Source organism: Emys orbicularis, chromosome 1 (genome assembly GCF_028017835.1).
Source record: "Emys orbicularis isolate rEmyOrb1 chromosome 1, rEmyOrb1.hap1, whole genome shotgun sequence".
Taxonomy (NCBI): Eukaryota; Metazoa; Chordata; order Testudines; family Emydidae; genus Emys; species Emys orbicularis.
In genome coordinates, this window is record NC_088683.1 from 368,239,444 (window position 1) to 368,254,304 (window position 14,861).

The 14,861-nt window shown below is 45.9% G+C and overlaps 1 protein-coding gene across 1 annotated transcript; it reads left to right on the forward strand.

Moving 5' to 3' along the window:
- Positions 1 to 13,862: 13,862 nt before the first annotated feature.
- On the forward strand, positions 13,863 to 14,861 carry LOC135894936 (olfactory receptor 52E4-like). Its single transcript, XM_065422993.1, has one exon. It carries the CDS (start codon positions 13,863 to 13,865, stop codon positions 14,859 to 14,861), a length of 999 nt encoding a protein of 332 aa, XP_065279065.1.

The following is a 14,861-nucleotide window of genomic DNA, read 5'->3' on the forward strand; positions in this document are numbered from 1 at the left end:
AATATATATATGACATAACTAGAATGTGTTTTATGCTACATATGCCATGTAACATATCTCTGTAAAGGTCACGATCTGCTGAATCTATTAATCCTATTTGTATGCATGTGTCATTTTTGTATTCAAAGTTATGAATATTGGCTGCATACTTGTTTGATTCTAAGTAGGTTGTAGTGAAGCAGTTGGTCAGCTTCCCGAGAAAAGACTATTCTCAGTAAGTGCCCAATCAAGAAAAACTTAAGCCAACAATGAACTTGGAGACACCAATCCACATTGGGGCTTTCCCAGGAATGTGGCTTGACTGGTAAGGAACTGAGTCGTGCATGGAAATTCTGGAACTGGTGAGGATCTTTTCTGTATTCAGTTGGATTAGACATAGGTTTGTGTGTTTTATTTTATTTTACTTGGTAATTCACTTTGTTCTGTCTGTCACTACTTGGAACCACTTAAATCCTACTTTCTGTATTTTATAAAATCACTTTTTACTTATTCATTAGCCCAGAGTATGTATTAATACCTGGGGGGGAGAGGGCAAACAGCTGTGCATATCTCTCTATTAGTGTTATAGAGGGAGAACAATTTATGAGTTTACTCTGTATAATCTTTTTACAGGGTAAAACGGATTTATTTGGGTTTAGACCCCATTGGGAGTTGGGCATCTCAGGCCTGGTCTACACTAGGAGTTTATGTCGAATTTAGAAGCGTTACATCGAATTAACTCTGCACCCGTCCACACAACGAAGCTATTCAGTTCGACATAGAGGTCTCTTAAATTCGACTTCTGTACTCCTCCCCAACGAGGGGAGTAGCGCTAAATTCGACATGGCCATGTCGAATTAGGCTAGGTGTGGATGGAAATCGACGCTAATAGCTCCGGGAGCTATCCCACAGTGCACCACTCTGTTGACGCTCTGGACAGCAGTCCGAGCTCGGATGCTCTGACCAGCCACATAGGAAAAACCCCGGGAAAATTTGAATTCCTTTTCCTGTCTGGGCAGTTTGAATCTCATTTCGTGTTTGGACATCGTGGCGAGCTCAGCAGCACTGGCAACGATGCAGAGCTCTCCAGCAGAGATGGCCATGCAATCTCAGAATAGAAAGAGGGCCCCAGCATGGACTGATCGGGAAGTCTTGGATCTGATCGCTGTGTGGGGCGATGAGTCCGTGCTTTCCGAGCTGCGATCGAAAAAACGAAATGCAAAGATCTACGAGAAGATATCAAAAGCCATGGCAGAGAGAGGATACAGCCGTGATGCAACGCAGTGCCGCGTGAAAATCAAGGAGCTGAGACAAGGCTACCAGAAGACCAAAGAGGCAAACGGATGCTCCGGATCCCAGCCCCAGACATCCCGTTTCTACGAGGCACTGCATTCCATCCTAGGTGCGGCCGCCACCACTACCCCACCACTGACCGTGGACTCTGAGGATGGGATATTGTCGACGGCCAGTTCCTCGGACATGTTAGTGGACGGGGAAGATGAGGAAGGAGATGAGGAGGACGAGGCAGTCGACAGCGCTTACAACGCTGATTTCCCCGACAGCCAGGATCTCTTCATTACCCTTTCAGAGATCCCCTACCAACCGTCCCCAGGCGTTAACCCGGACACAGAATCAGGGGAAGGATCAGTCGGTAAGTGTTTTAAACATGTAAACATTTATTTTTAACAGAACACGAATATTAACAATATTAACAATGGGTTTTGCATGATTACTTTGCCCTAGGCGCTTAACGTTTCAGTCCTTGGCAGTGCAACTACTGAAAAAAAATCTAACAATGTCCGGTTTAGCATGATTGGTTTGCCCTAGGCGATCTACTGTTTAGTCCCTGCCAGTGCAGCTACAGTAAAATTCGGTCTATATGTCCGGGGATAGAGCAGAAATCCTCCTGGGACATCTCCACGAAGCTCTCCTGGAGGTAATTGGAAAGCCTTTGCATCAGGTTCCTGGGGAGAGTGGCCTTATTGGGTCCTCCATGGTAGGAAACGTTTCCGTGCCAGAAGACAAGCAAGTACTCGGGGATCATTGCCTTGCAGAGCATGGCGGCTTACGGCCCTGGTCTTTGCATGCTTTCCCGAAACATCCTTTCTTTCTCCGTCTCTGAAATCCTCATCAGAGTGATGTCGCTCATGGTGACCTGCTTTGAATTAGGTAGGGGAATGTTAGTGTTGGGACTGCTTGCCTGTTCCTTTACAGAACTGTAACCGGCGGTTTACAGCCACTCGGTGGAGGCGGGAGAGGGGCAGCATACAGGGATCTTTCCCTGGGACAGCCGCGAGGGGGTGGGACAGGGGCAGAGTTCATGCTTGCCGGATTGCTGGCAGCAGGGACTGGCATTGCTTTGAACATGAAAGGAGGCCAGTGCTATTATTAAAGTTTTAAGCAGCCACAAGTCAACGGCTTACCATGTCGACCTGCTACAGAAATTCCGCTGTCCTGCCCCGCTTCTCTGATCTGCACTGCAAGACCCCAGGCACTGAATGCGAAGGCCGAAAATTCGACCTTGTCCTGAGTGCGCATGTGATAGGTGCTGTGCATGGTCTTGTTCACAGAGAAAGACTATGTTCTTTGTTGACAACTAAATTTATCTTTCTGAGGAATTCACTCCCTTTTTCCCATCCCACAGCTGCGACTGTCTCCCAACCTACCCTGGCATCACACTCCCAGAGGCTAGCGCAGATTAGGCGTAGGAAAAGAGGACATGGGAGGACATGTTCTCGGAACTTATGGTCTGCTCCCAAGCCCAGGCAGCCCAGCAGACCCAGTGGAGGGAGAACTTGTCCCAAATCCACCGATCACACATTGAACGGGAGGAGAGGTGGCAGCAGGAAGACCAGCAGGTGACTCAAACGCTGCTTGGACTAATGAGGGAGCAAACGGACACGCTCCGGTGCCTTGTGGATGTTCTGCAGGACCGGAGGCAGGAGGACAGAGCCCCACTGCAGTCTATCTCTAACCGCCCTCCCCCGCCACAAAGTCCCATACCCCCCTCACCCAAAGTCCCAAGAAGGAGGGGCAGCAGAGTCCGTGAAAATTCTCACTCCACCCCTGCAGACTGCTCAAGTACCAGAAGGCTGTCATTCCCCAAAATTTGATAATTCCTTTCCTTCCCGTCTCACCCAAGCCCCCGTCCCAGTTTCATCCCCCAGTTTCATGTGTAGTTTCTGTTGTGAGATGCTACCGGTGTGGTGCTTCTGCTTTCTCTTGTTGATATCACTCGGCTGCGTGCATATGTTCCCTCTGTGTGCTGCCCAGCTCTGCGCAGATAGCTGACACAGCAAACCCGACGAGAACCCCCAATAACCACAGAGTCTAGTAAGGTATGAAGGCACCTCGGCCAGGTTTATTGCTACCCTGACACAATTTCAGTTCCCCGTAGATTACTTAGTCTACCGGGCATACTGCTAGAAAGTGCCGCTCGGCAATGGACTCAGCTCAGTCAGTGGCGGGACTTTCCACTGCCCCCTCGGCCGGACAAAGACACCATCCCAGGGATACATTCTTATACACAGGAACAAACAAGTTACACATCACTCCTAACGTATTGAGGTGCAACCCCTCTACGCAGCAAGGTACAACCCCTCTACGTAGCAAGGTGCCGCCTCTCACCTTTTACAGATTGGTTCGATCAAAACAACTCTATCCATCATTTTACCCTTTTGCCCCTGTCATTGGGATGGGTCGGCCTGTTCCATGTTATCTGTGGAATGTTCCAGTATAGTGTGTTCTGTACTTTAACTTTGCTAGGTGAATATATATTTATGCAACATCAGCCCTTTTCCTGCCAGCTTCTGTGAGCAGGGCCTGCCTCTGGCTCACAGCTTAACTTTGCTTTATGTTAGCAAAGTCTTGACCATTACTTTAGTTCAGGCCTTAGGCCTCATACCGGGCCTCTGATACCAAGGTTTATATCTCAGGGCCTCCTCTTACTACAGTTGCTAATAAAAAATATGTTTCTGTTAATTACTGTTTCCATCATGTTCTTTTAGAGAAGAGTCTGTTTGAAGTGGGGGAAGGGGGTTGGTAATTGGACAGGACAGTCACCTTTACCAGGGTACAGACGCGGGGGCAGGTTCAGCAGCAGGGCACACACACATTGCAGTCAGTAGTTACCCTGGTCAGTCTGGGAGGTGGTTTTCATGTTCTGTGTGGGGGGGGGGGGGCTATGTGACTTTGTGGTGGGGGAGGGCGGTTAGAGATCTTATGCAGCGGTCCTTATCCTGGATCACAGAGCCACGCAGCAGGGGATCTGTAACCGTCCTCCCCCTGCCACAAAGTCACATAGCCCCCACACACAGAGTCCCGAACAGGAGGGGTGTCAGGCTCCGTTGAAACAACCAGTCCACCCGTGCGGAGCCTGTCATTCCTCGAGTTTCGAAGCGTCCTTTGCATCACTACACTACACCCGCTCCCCACCACAGTCTGCGTCCCAGGTTAAACACTTTACCGCGAAAACAGTAATAAAGAAAACGGTGTTCATTAACAAATTTCAAGTGAATTTATTTTTAAACGTGTGTTGGAAGGGGGTGAACGGGGTGAACGGGGTATGTAACTGGAGACGATAGTGAACATTAACCGGGTAAAGAAATGGGGGCAGGTTCAGCTTCTCTGTAAACAAACTTAATAGTCACAGGTTACCCTGCTCACTCAGGAACCTAGCTTCCAAAGCCTCCCGGATGCACAGCGCGTCCCGCTGGGCTCTTCTAATCGCCCGGCTGTCTGGCTGGGCGTAATCAGCAGCCAGGCTATTTGCCTCAACCTCCCACCCGCCATAAAGGTCTCCCCCTTGCTCTCACAGAGATTGTGGAGCACACAGCAAGCTGCAATAACAATGGGGATATTGGTTTCACTGAGATCAGAGTGAGTCAGTAAGCTTCTCCATCTCCCCTTGAGACGTCCAAAAGCACACTCCACCACCATTCTGCATTTGCTCAGCCAGTAGTTGAAGAGTTCTTTTTCAGTGTCCAGGGCGCCTGTATAGGGCTTCATGAGCTAGGGCATTAGCGGGTAGGCTGGGTCCCCGAGGATCGCTATAGGCATCTCCACATCCCCAACAGTTATTTTGTTGTCCGGGAAGTAAATACCTTCCTGCAGCCGTCTAAACAGACCAGAGTTTCTGAAAACACGAGCGTCATGAACCTTGCCCGGCCATCCGACGTTGATGTTTGTAAAACGTCCCCTATGGTCCACCAGTGCTTGCAGCACCATTGAAAAGTGCCCTTTCGGTTAATGTACTGGCTGGCCTGGTGGTCCGGTCCCAGGATAGGGATGTGAGTTCCATCTATAGCCCCACCGCAGCTTGGGAATCCCATCGCGGCGAAGCCATCTATGATGACCTCCACGTTGCCCAGGGTCACTACCTTTGAGAGCAGTAGCTCAACGATTGCATTGGCTACTTGCATCACAACAACCCCCACGGTAAATTTGCCCACGCCAAAGTGGTTCGCGACTGACTAGTAGCTGTCTGGTGTTGCAAGCTTCCAGAAGGCTATGGCCACTCGCTTCTGGACACTCAGGGCTGCTTGCATCCGGGTGTCCTTGCGCTTCAGGGCAGGGGACAGCAACTCACAAAGTTCCATGAAAGTCCCCTTCCGCATGCGAAAGTTTCGCAGCCACTGTGATTCATCCCAGACCTGCAGCACTATGCGGTCTCACCAGTCCGTGCTTGTTTCCCGGGCCCAGAATCACCATTCCACAGCATCAACATGACCCATTGCCACCATGATGTCCACGGCGCGGGGTCCCATGCTTTGTGACAGGTCTGTGCCACTCTCAGACTTCAGGTCCTCACCGCGCTGCCGTAGCCTCCTCGCCTGATTTCTCAGCATCTGCCTCTGGGAAAGGTGGATGATAAGGTGCGAGGTGTTGACAACGGCCATAACTGCAGTGATGGTCGCAGCGGGCTCCATGCTCGCAGTGCTATGGCGTCCGCGCTGTCACTGACCAGAAAAGTGCGCGAACTGATTTCCAGCAGGCGCTTTCAGGGAGGGAGGGCGGGAGTGATGGTTGGATGACAACAGTTACCCAAAACCACCCTCGACACATTTTTTTCCCCAGAAGGCATTGGGGGCTCGACCCAGAATTCCAATGGGCAGCGGGGACTGCGGGAACTGTGGGATAGCTGCCCACAGTGCACCGCTTCCAATGTCGACGCTTGCCCCGTTAGTGTGGACTCACAAACTCGAATTACTGTCCTTAGTGTGGATACATACGTTCGACTTTGTAATATCGATTCCACATATTCGATTTAAGTAAAATCGAACTACTCTTGTAGTGTAGACATACCCTCAGAGTTAAAGACAGGAACACTTCTGTTAGCTGATTTCAGTTAAGTCTGCAGCTTTGGGGCAAATAATTCAGACCCGGGGTCTGTGTTGGAGCAGACGGGCATGTCTGGCTCACCAAGATGGGGTGCTGGGGTCCTAAGCTGGCAGGGAAAGCAGAGCAGAGGTAGTCTTGGCACATCACGTGGCAGCTCCCAAGGGGGGTTCTGTGATCCAACCCGTCACACACTTCTGCAGTAAACTAAGGGGAGAGGTGTGACATTCTGTGCCCCAAAGCAACACCCTGGGACCCCCATATTTACCTTGGTGATATGATTATGATGTGACACTGGTCTCCATCTTGCGGCTGTTCTTTTCCAGTAACTGTGCTGGGGGCTTTTGCTTGGAATAATGAAGCTCCCTCTACATGGCAGAAGCTATAAAATGTGGAAGCGACATCATCACTTGGTCTCACTCCCCCCACAACTCAGCACCAAAGATGTTAGAACCTGGGACTGAACTGGGGAGGTGGTCCCAGGCTGAAGGGATTTCTAGCCTGTGTATGGAAGATTGGTGGATTGTTTGTCCCATCAGGGTGACACACTGTTTGATTCAAAGCCTGTCTAGTGTATAGAACTTTGATTGTGATGTTGTTTATTTCTCAGATTTCAACTTTGTTCTTTACACTATTACTTAGAATCACTTAAACAATCAATCTTTCTGTAATTAATAAATCTGTTTTATATATTTTTACTTAGTACAGGATGTTGTTTGAAATCTAAGAGGGAAATCTGCTCAGGCTGATGCATTGTCCTCTCCACATTGAGGGAGGGGCAGACTGGGAAATAAACTTATACTTGTCAGGCTTTTGGCCAGGGCAAGACGGTACAGCTCTTGGGTCCTAGGGCGGGGAGCTGGGGGGAACTGGCTGGAGCCTCTCTATTGTTGTTTCATGGCTGGCTAGTGAAATCATTCATGTAACTGCAGCTGGGTGTGTCCTTGTCTGTGCATAGCTGTGTAAGTGCAAGACCTGAGAGGACTGCAGCTTGTCACATCCTCACAGTGTGAGAGGGGGCCCAGATTGGTATGCGAGAGGGCTTGGCAATCCCCAGTTCCAGGTTGCAACCCAGGGAATTCCTTTCCACTCTGCCCCAATGAACAGGCCCTGCAAGACTGGGAGTCCATTTCCCTGTTGTCATGTGGTCACTTACTGACAGAGAGACTGTGGTTATGGAAGGGAAATCAGGAGACTTAGGTTCTGTCAGTCCATGTCTGTGTGACCTTGGAAAAGTCATGTCTCCCTGTGCCTCAGTTTACTGGTCAGTGAAATGCGGATGGTTCATAGTGACATTCCTTTCTTAGCTTTGAAGATCCATCAATGAAAGTTGCTACACAGTATAATGATAGTTACTGATGAGAAGCACTGATCTCTGATCCCTTAGTGGAAGCCCCACATGTTTGCTATAAGTGGTTGTATCCCCTCTTAGTCAAGTTTCTCCAGATCTCTCTGTCTACTATCTACCCATCTATCCTGAGAATTTACAGGATATCAGATCCTCAGGAGAGTTAGGCATTATCCCTAGTTTTCTTACTCATTAACTATAATTTTTAAATATATCCACACAAACCTACAGAGCAGACAATTCCTCTCTGACTCAGCACAGAGTCCAAGAGTTCTCATCTCCCTTTGGGAAGGTTCCTTAATTACTGTTTACTTCTAAATCTGGATAATTAGACAGGCTTGTCTCCAGTCTGTTTACATTCAGATGCTCCCTCGTCCTCTAGAGGCTGAGCCAACCCCACTGGGATTACACAGAGCTATATTATGAACTGTGCACACTGTGTCGGCTCTCGGCGTCAGATGATGCTGCAGATGCCGAATTCAGAGAGGTGCGGGTCATGGATACCTGAGGGGGATTCCTAGGGAGGACACTTCCACCTCATAATTCACAGGTACCCATCTCTTGATGAGGAGCTCATCCGATCGACAAACCCTGTGCAACGTGGGTGTGGTGGGACAGAGAGTAAGTCTGTGGTCCTTTCCGTTCCACACAGCCATGAAACATCCCAGGGCCCTTGCCATAAGTGATGAGTTTGCTAAAGAATCACTGGACACAATGTTACTGATTTCTGTGCACCCCTGCGCATCGCGCCTGATGGCCTCCAGCCCCAACGTGGTGCATTTCAGTGGTACAGTGAATCCTTCAGGATGAAAGGTGTTAGTAGATGTGCAATACCAGGCCAAATTCTGAGACACGGCCCATACTTTGCTCAGGCCCCAGTGAGGCAAAACTCCCCTTGGAGCAAGAACTGAGTACAGATGTCAGGAGCCAACTGTGTGTTAATGCACAGACACTGTCACCCTATCCTCTTACATATCAGGTCTCTGTCTGTTAACGGGGCAGAGGGACAGGGGCTGTTACCTGACTTTTAGCTGCTGGAAAGCTTGGAGGTGTTAGGGCTCCTTGATAGAAAAATAATTAAATTTTTTCAACATGGATAACGCACATTTCTCCTAGCTTCGTTCGAGAAGTCGGCTAAACCGTTATGCCTGAAATTAAAAAAAACCCAAAAAAACAAAAAGAACAATTCTTCTCGAAGCAGACACCCAACATGTGATATTTCAGTCCAAACTCCAAAAATTTGGCAACTTATAAGCAAGTGGAAATGAGGTCTTCTAATGGAAGGTGTCAGACAGCCTTAACTACAGGTGATTCCAGCAGGACCACCTACAATGGCCAATCCAGTTGTGAATCCCATTCTTCTATGCTCTTCACTCCAATAATGTTGGTAGCAAGGAGTTCTACAGGCCAAATATGAATTATGTTAGCAATTACCTTTTCTCAAAGTTATATGTTCAGACTTTCAATTTAACTAAATGTTCCCTTGTTCATGTTATGAGACACATTAAATATAAATGCTTGATCTACTTTATCAATAGATCCATAGGATTTAAGGTCAGAAGGGACCATTTGATCATCCAGTCTGACCTCCTGTAAAACACAGGCCCTTAAATTTCACTCAGTTACTTCTGGATTCAGCTGAAAGACTTGTGTGTGACTAAGGCCTGGTCTACACTAGGATTTTACATCATAGAATGATAGAGCCATAGAGTTATAAGGGAACGCAAAGGACAGCTTGTCTACCCCCCTGACAAGATGCAGGATTTGTTTTGTCTTAGTCATCTAAGACTGATGGCTATTCACACATTTTTGGAAAACCTCCATAGAGGGAGCTTCCATGACTTCTCTGGGAGTCTGTTACATTGGCCTCCTGTAGTTAAAGTTCGGAAGATTTTCCTGAAATTTAATTTAAATCTGCTATGCTGGAATTTGAACCCATTGCCTCTTGTCCTGCCCCTCTGTGGTGAGACAGAATAACTTTCCACCACCTTTTTATGGTTGCCTTTCACGTGTCTGAAAACCATTATCCTGTCCCCCATTAATCTCCTCTTTTCCAAGTAAACATATTGGTTTCTTTGGTTTGCTCATACGGCTTGTATTCCATCCCTTGCATAACATTTGTTATTTGCCTATGGATCCTTTCCAGGTTCTCTACATCCTTTCTGTTAATTGGTGTGCAAAATTGGACACATTACTCCAATTGAGACCTAACCCACACCGAGCAGAGGAATACAATCTCGTACCATGACTTGCTTCTGATATTTCTGCTAATATAACCGAACATTGCATTTGCCTTTTTTGAAACATTTTTTCTAATATCCAACCTAAACCTCCCTTGCTGCAATTTAAGTCCACTGCTTCTTCTCTTATCTCAGAAGTTAAGGTGAACACTTTTTTTCCCTCTTTGTAAAAACTTTTTAGGTATTTCCAAACTGTTATCATTTCCCCCCTCAGTCTTCTCCTTTTCAGATTAAACAAGCCTATCTCTTTCATTCTTCCTTCATAGGTCATGTTTTCAAGACCTCTAATTATCCTTTTCTCCAGTTTTCCCAGATCATTTTGAATGTTTATCCGATTCTCAAAGACTTCCAACCCCTCCGAACTTTTATTATCTGCAAACATAAGTGTACTCTCTATGCCATGATCTAAATCATGATGAAAACATTGAAAAGAACCGGACCCTGAACTGATCCCTGCGGAACCCCACTTGTTATGCCCTTCCAGCATCACTGTGAACCATTGATAACTACTCCCTGGGAGTGGTTATCCAACCAGTTATGCATCCACCTTATAGTAGCTCCATCTAGGTGGTATTTCCCTAGTTTCCTAATGAGAAAGTTATGCAAGGATGTATCAAAAGCTGTAATAATGTCTAAAGATACCACATCTACTGCTTCCACACATCCAGAGGGCTTGTTACCCTGTCAAAGAAAGCTATAAAGTTGGTTTGACATGTTTTGTTCATGAGAAATCCATGCTATCACTTATCACTTCATTATCTTGATTCCTTAATAAATTGTGACATTATCTTACCTGGTACAGAAGTTAAGCTGACTGGTCAGTAATTGCCTGGGTTTCCCTTATTTCCCTTTTTATAGATAGGCACTATATGTGCTCTTTTCAAGTCTTCCGGAATCTCCCCTGTCTCCCATGACTTTTCAAAGATAATAGCTAATGGCTCAGATCCTTCCTAAGTCAGTTCCTTCAGAGTATGCACTAACTGCCTTGGTGAAAACCGAAACAAATAAGTCATTAAACAACTATGCCATTTCCACATTTCTTCTTATTATTTAGTAATGGACCTGCCCTGTCCTTGGTCTTTCGCTTGCTTCTAAGGTATTTGTAGAATGTTTTCTTGTTACCCTTTTGTCTCTAGTTATTTTGATCTTTTGTGCTTTGGCCTTTCTAATTTTGCCCCTACATACATGTATTATTTGCTTATATATCTCCTTTGTAATGTGACCTTGTTTCCACTTTTTGTAGGATCCTTTTTTGATTTTTAAATCATTCAAGATCTCCTGGTTAAGTCATTGCGGTCTCTTGCCATACTTCCTATCTTTCCTGAGCAGGGGGATAGTTTGCTCTTGTGCCCTTAATAATGTCTCTCTGAAAAACAGGCAGCTGTCTTCTATTGTTTTTCCCCTTAGATTTGCTTCCCAGGAGATCTTGCCTACCTACTCGTCTGAATTTGCTCAAGTCTGCCTTCTTGAAATCCATTGTCTTTATTTTGCTGTTCTCCCTCCTACCATTCCTTAGAATCATAAACTCTATCATTTCATGATCACTTTCCCCCAAGTTACCTTCCACTTTCAAATTCTCAATCAGTTGCTCCTTATACGTCAAAATCAAGTCTACAACAGCCTCTCTCCAAGTAGGTTTCTCCAGCTTCTGGAACAAAAAATTGTCTCCAATACATTCCAAGAACTTATTGGATAAGCTATGCCCTGGTGTAGACAGCATGAGATGAATTCTTCCATCGACCTAGCTACCACCTCTCGGGCATTACCTGTGCTGAGGGGAGAACCCTTCCATCTGTGTAAGTAGTGTCTATAGGGAAGCACTATGGCAGCACCGCTGTAGCATTTTAAGTGTAAACAACCCTTCAAGCAGATCTTCCAGAAAAACATCCAGTCTGGATGTGCCAACATGGGGAATTGGAGAATCCAACACTTTCCTTTTCAGTGTGTCCCAAAGGTTAATCACCATCAGTGCTAAATATTTGGCCCTAATTTCAAGCTGGAATTTACCTGGCTTCAGCTTCCAGCCCTTAGGACTCGCTCGGCCTTTGTCTGGTAGATTACATGATTTTCTCCCCATGAAAGTCTCCACTTGATAATATTTTTGATAAGTTAAGAGCTCTATACCTTCAAGTCTAACAGTCCGTCTTTTTCTCTATCCTCCAAGAATTTTTGTGGCTCGTTCCTGCACCCTCTCCAAGTTTTCAACATCATTTTTCTTCTTTTAACTGGATGCAGTTTATTTCACCAATCCCATGTGCAAAGGTAAAATCCTTCCCCTGCTCCAATTCACCAACTCAGTATTTTCCACTACTAAATCAAATGCCTCTGAGAAATCAAGGTTCGTTGCATCTGCGTGGTTCCTTTGATCCACCAAATGTGTACCCTTGATCAACGAATGTGTACTCTCATAATAGGATGAAATCAGGTTTATTTGACAAGATCTGTTTTGCATAAACCCTGTTGGTGAATGGCATTACTTACATATCAAGACTTTTTTTAACTAATCCCATACCCACTTTTCCATTGTTTCTTAACCTTGTCAATTCTTTTATAAAAAAACCTTTCCTTTTATATTTCAGTATTTTACATTTAACACAGGAATTGACATAAATATTTTTGAGGATTTATCTTGTTCTTAATATATTTAATAAACTCCTTTTTGTTATCCATAGCCCTGCAATACATGGCATTTTCCCTGATGTCTTAATGTTCCTTATCAATTTTCTTATCTTCTGATTTCTATTGTTGGCTAGCTATTTTCCCTTTTTCCTCTTTGTTACATATTGCTTCCCTCCCTCTAATTGTTGCCTTCACTTTAGCACTAAACTGAGTTTTTATCCAAAGTTGTTCACTTCGTTGACTCTGGAATCGTAAGTTTTCTGATATCTAATAAATTGTTATCAAAGAATTACCAATATTCATTCATATCTTTCTGTCTAAATTTTTCCTCCCAATCAGTTTTGCTAACAATTTTCCTCAGCTTTAGGGAATTAGTCCTCTTGGAGCACGAAGTATGTATAGATAGTATTGGTTGGGAACTGTCCATTTGAATGTAAATCAGTTTCCTTGTTTATTTTCCTCTCCTATATCATGTGGTCTCTTCTTTGTCTCTTGTATACACTAAAGAGTCCCAGACTTTTAGATCCTTAATAGAGACTGTGTGACCAAAACTGAACACATTCCCGAACATGTTATGCTCCATCCCATATCTTAGGTTTCAGAGTAGCAGCCGTGTTAGTCTGTATCCGCAAAAAGAACAGGAGTACTTGTGGCACCTTAGAGACTAACAAATTTATTAGAGCATAAGCTTTCGTGAGCTTATGCTCTAATAAATTTGTTAGTCTCTAAGGTGCCACAAGTACTCCTGTTCTTTTTGCCCATATCTTAGGGATCTGAACATTTCTTTTATTTTGTCTACTACTGTGAATGAGCAGGTGTTTTTCTTGAGCTGCTATCAATGGTGTCCAGGTCTTTTCCCTGAGGTATGTTCTAGTTGGGATGTTTCTCTCAGCACATATCTGTGCAAAAAAAATTTTTTTTCCCCTCTCTGATTTCGAGCAACTGGATGAATGGGGGAACTCCCTTCATTATGGATTCCCTATCCTGATTCTCATTGCATTAAGGAACAATGATGGATAACCTGTATCCACACTTGTGTTTTCTGCTGGTGCCTCTTAAGGTTCCCCCACCACAACGTGTACGAATTATTAATGCAGGGAGCACAATACAAATATGGAATTGGATTTAGTAGGGTAATTATTCATAGTTATTTTCTCTGAATAATGAAAATGTCATTTTTCAGTGTGTGAAGAGTGATCAATATGCTTCTACCACGAGAAAAGCCTCCACTACTGCATGCAGTGTCTCATATTAACGTTGTCTCTCCATGCAGGCATTTCAACTGTGACCATCACCCGAGATCCTGGGAACACATAGAAAGTCAGGGGAGCATACGGTAAATGCAGAAGACACTCTTATGCCTCAGAGTTGGACACTTTCTCCCCTACGCCATGTCAGATTCTAACAGAACCAACTTCACCAACCCCTTCACCTTCATCCTACTTGGCATTCCTGGCCTGGAGGCAGCCCATATCTGGATCTCCATTCCCTTCTGTGCTATGTATGCCATAGCCTTGTTGGGGAACTTAACCATCCTGTTCATCGTGAAGAGGGAGCCCAGCCTCCACGGGCCGATGTTCTATTTCCTCTGCATGCTGGCCGTCAGCGACCTGGTCATGTCCACATCCACCCTTCCCAAAATGCTGAGCATCTTCTGGTTCAATTCCAGGGAGATCAGTTTTAGTGCCTGCCTCACCCAAATGTATTTCGTTCACTGCTTCTCAGGGGTGGAGTCTGGAATCCTCGTGGCCATGGCTTTTGATCGCTACGTGGCCATCTGCCATCCCCTGAGACATTCCACCACCCTGACAAACCCCATGGTGGCCAAGATCGGCTTGGTTGTGGTGCTGCGCAGTGGCATACTCGCATTACCCTATCCCTTCCTGGCGAGGCGGTGGCCATATTGCAGAACCAACATCATCCCCCATTTCTATTGTGGACATATAGCTGTGGTAAAGCTGGCCTGCGCTGACATCCGCATCAGTAGTTACTATGGCCTGTTTGATCTTCTCACTGTGATTGGAATGGATGCATTTTTTATCGCTGTGTCCTATACTCAGATCCTCAGGGCCATCTTCCGCCTCCCCACAAAGAGTGCCCGGCTCAAAACTTTTGGGACCTGCATCTCTCATGTTTGTGCCATCTTAGCTTTGTACATCCCAGATTTATTCTCCTCTCTTATGCAGCGGTTTGGCCACAATCTGCCACTGCATTTCCTCATTCTCATTACCGGTGTGTACCACCTTGTTCCCCCTGTGCTGCACCCCGTCATTTACGGGGTGAGGACCAAGCAGATCCGGGGCAGGCTGCTCCAGCTCTTTGCTTATAAAAAGACCTAA

What these genes read in the sequence shown, in the direction of transcription:
- LOC135894936 (XM_065422993.1), top strand. Translation starts at nt 13,863, where the DNA reads ATGCAGAAGACACTCTTATGCCTCAGAGTTGGACACTTTCTCCCCTAC.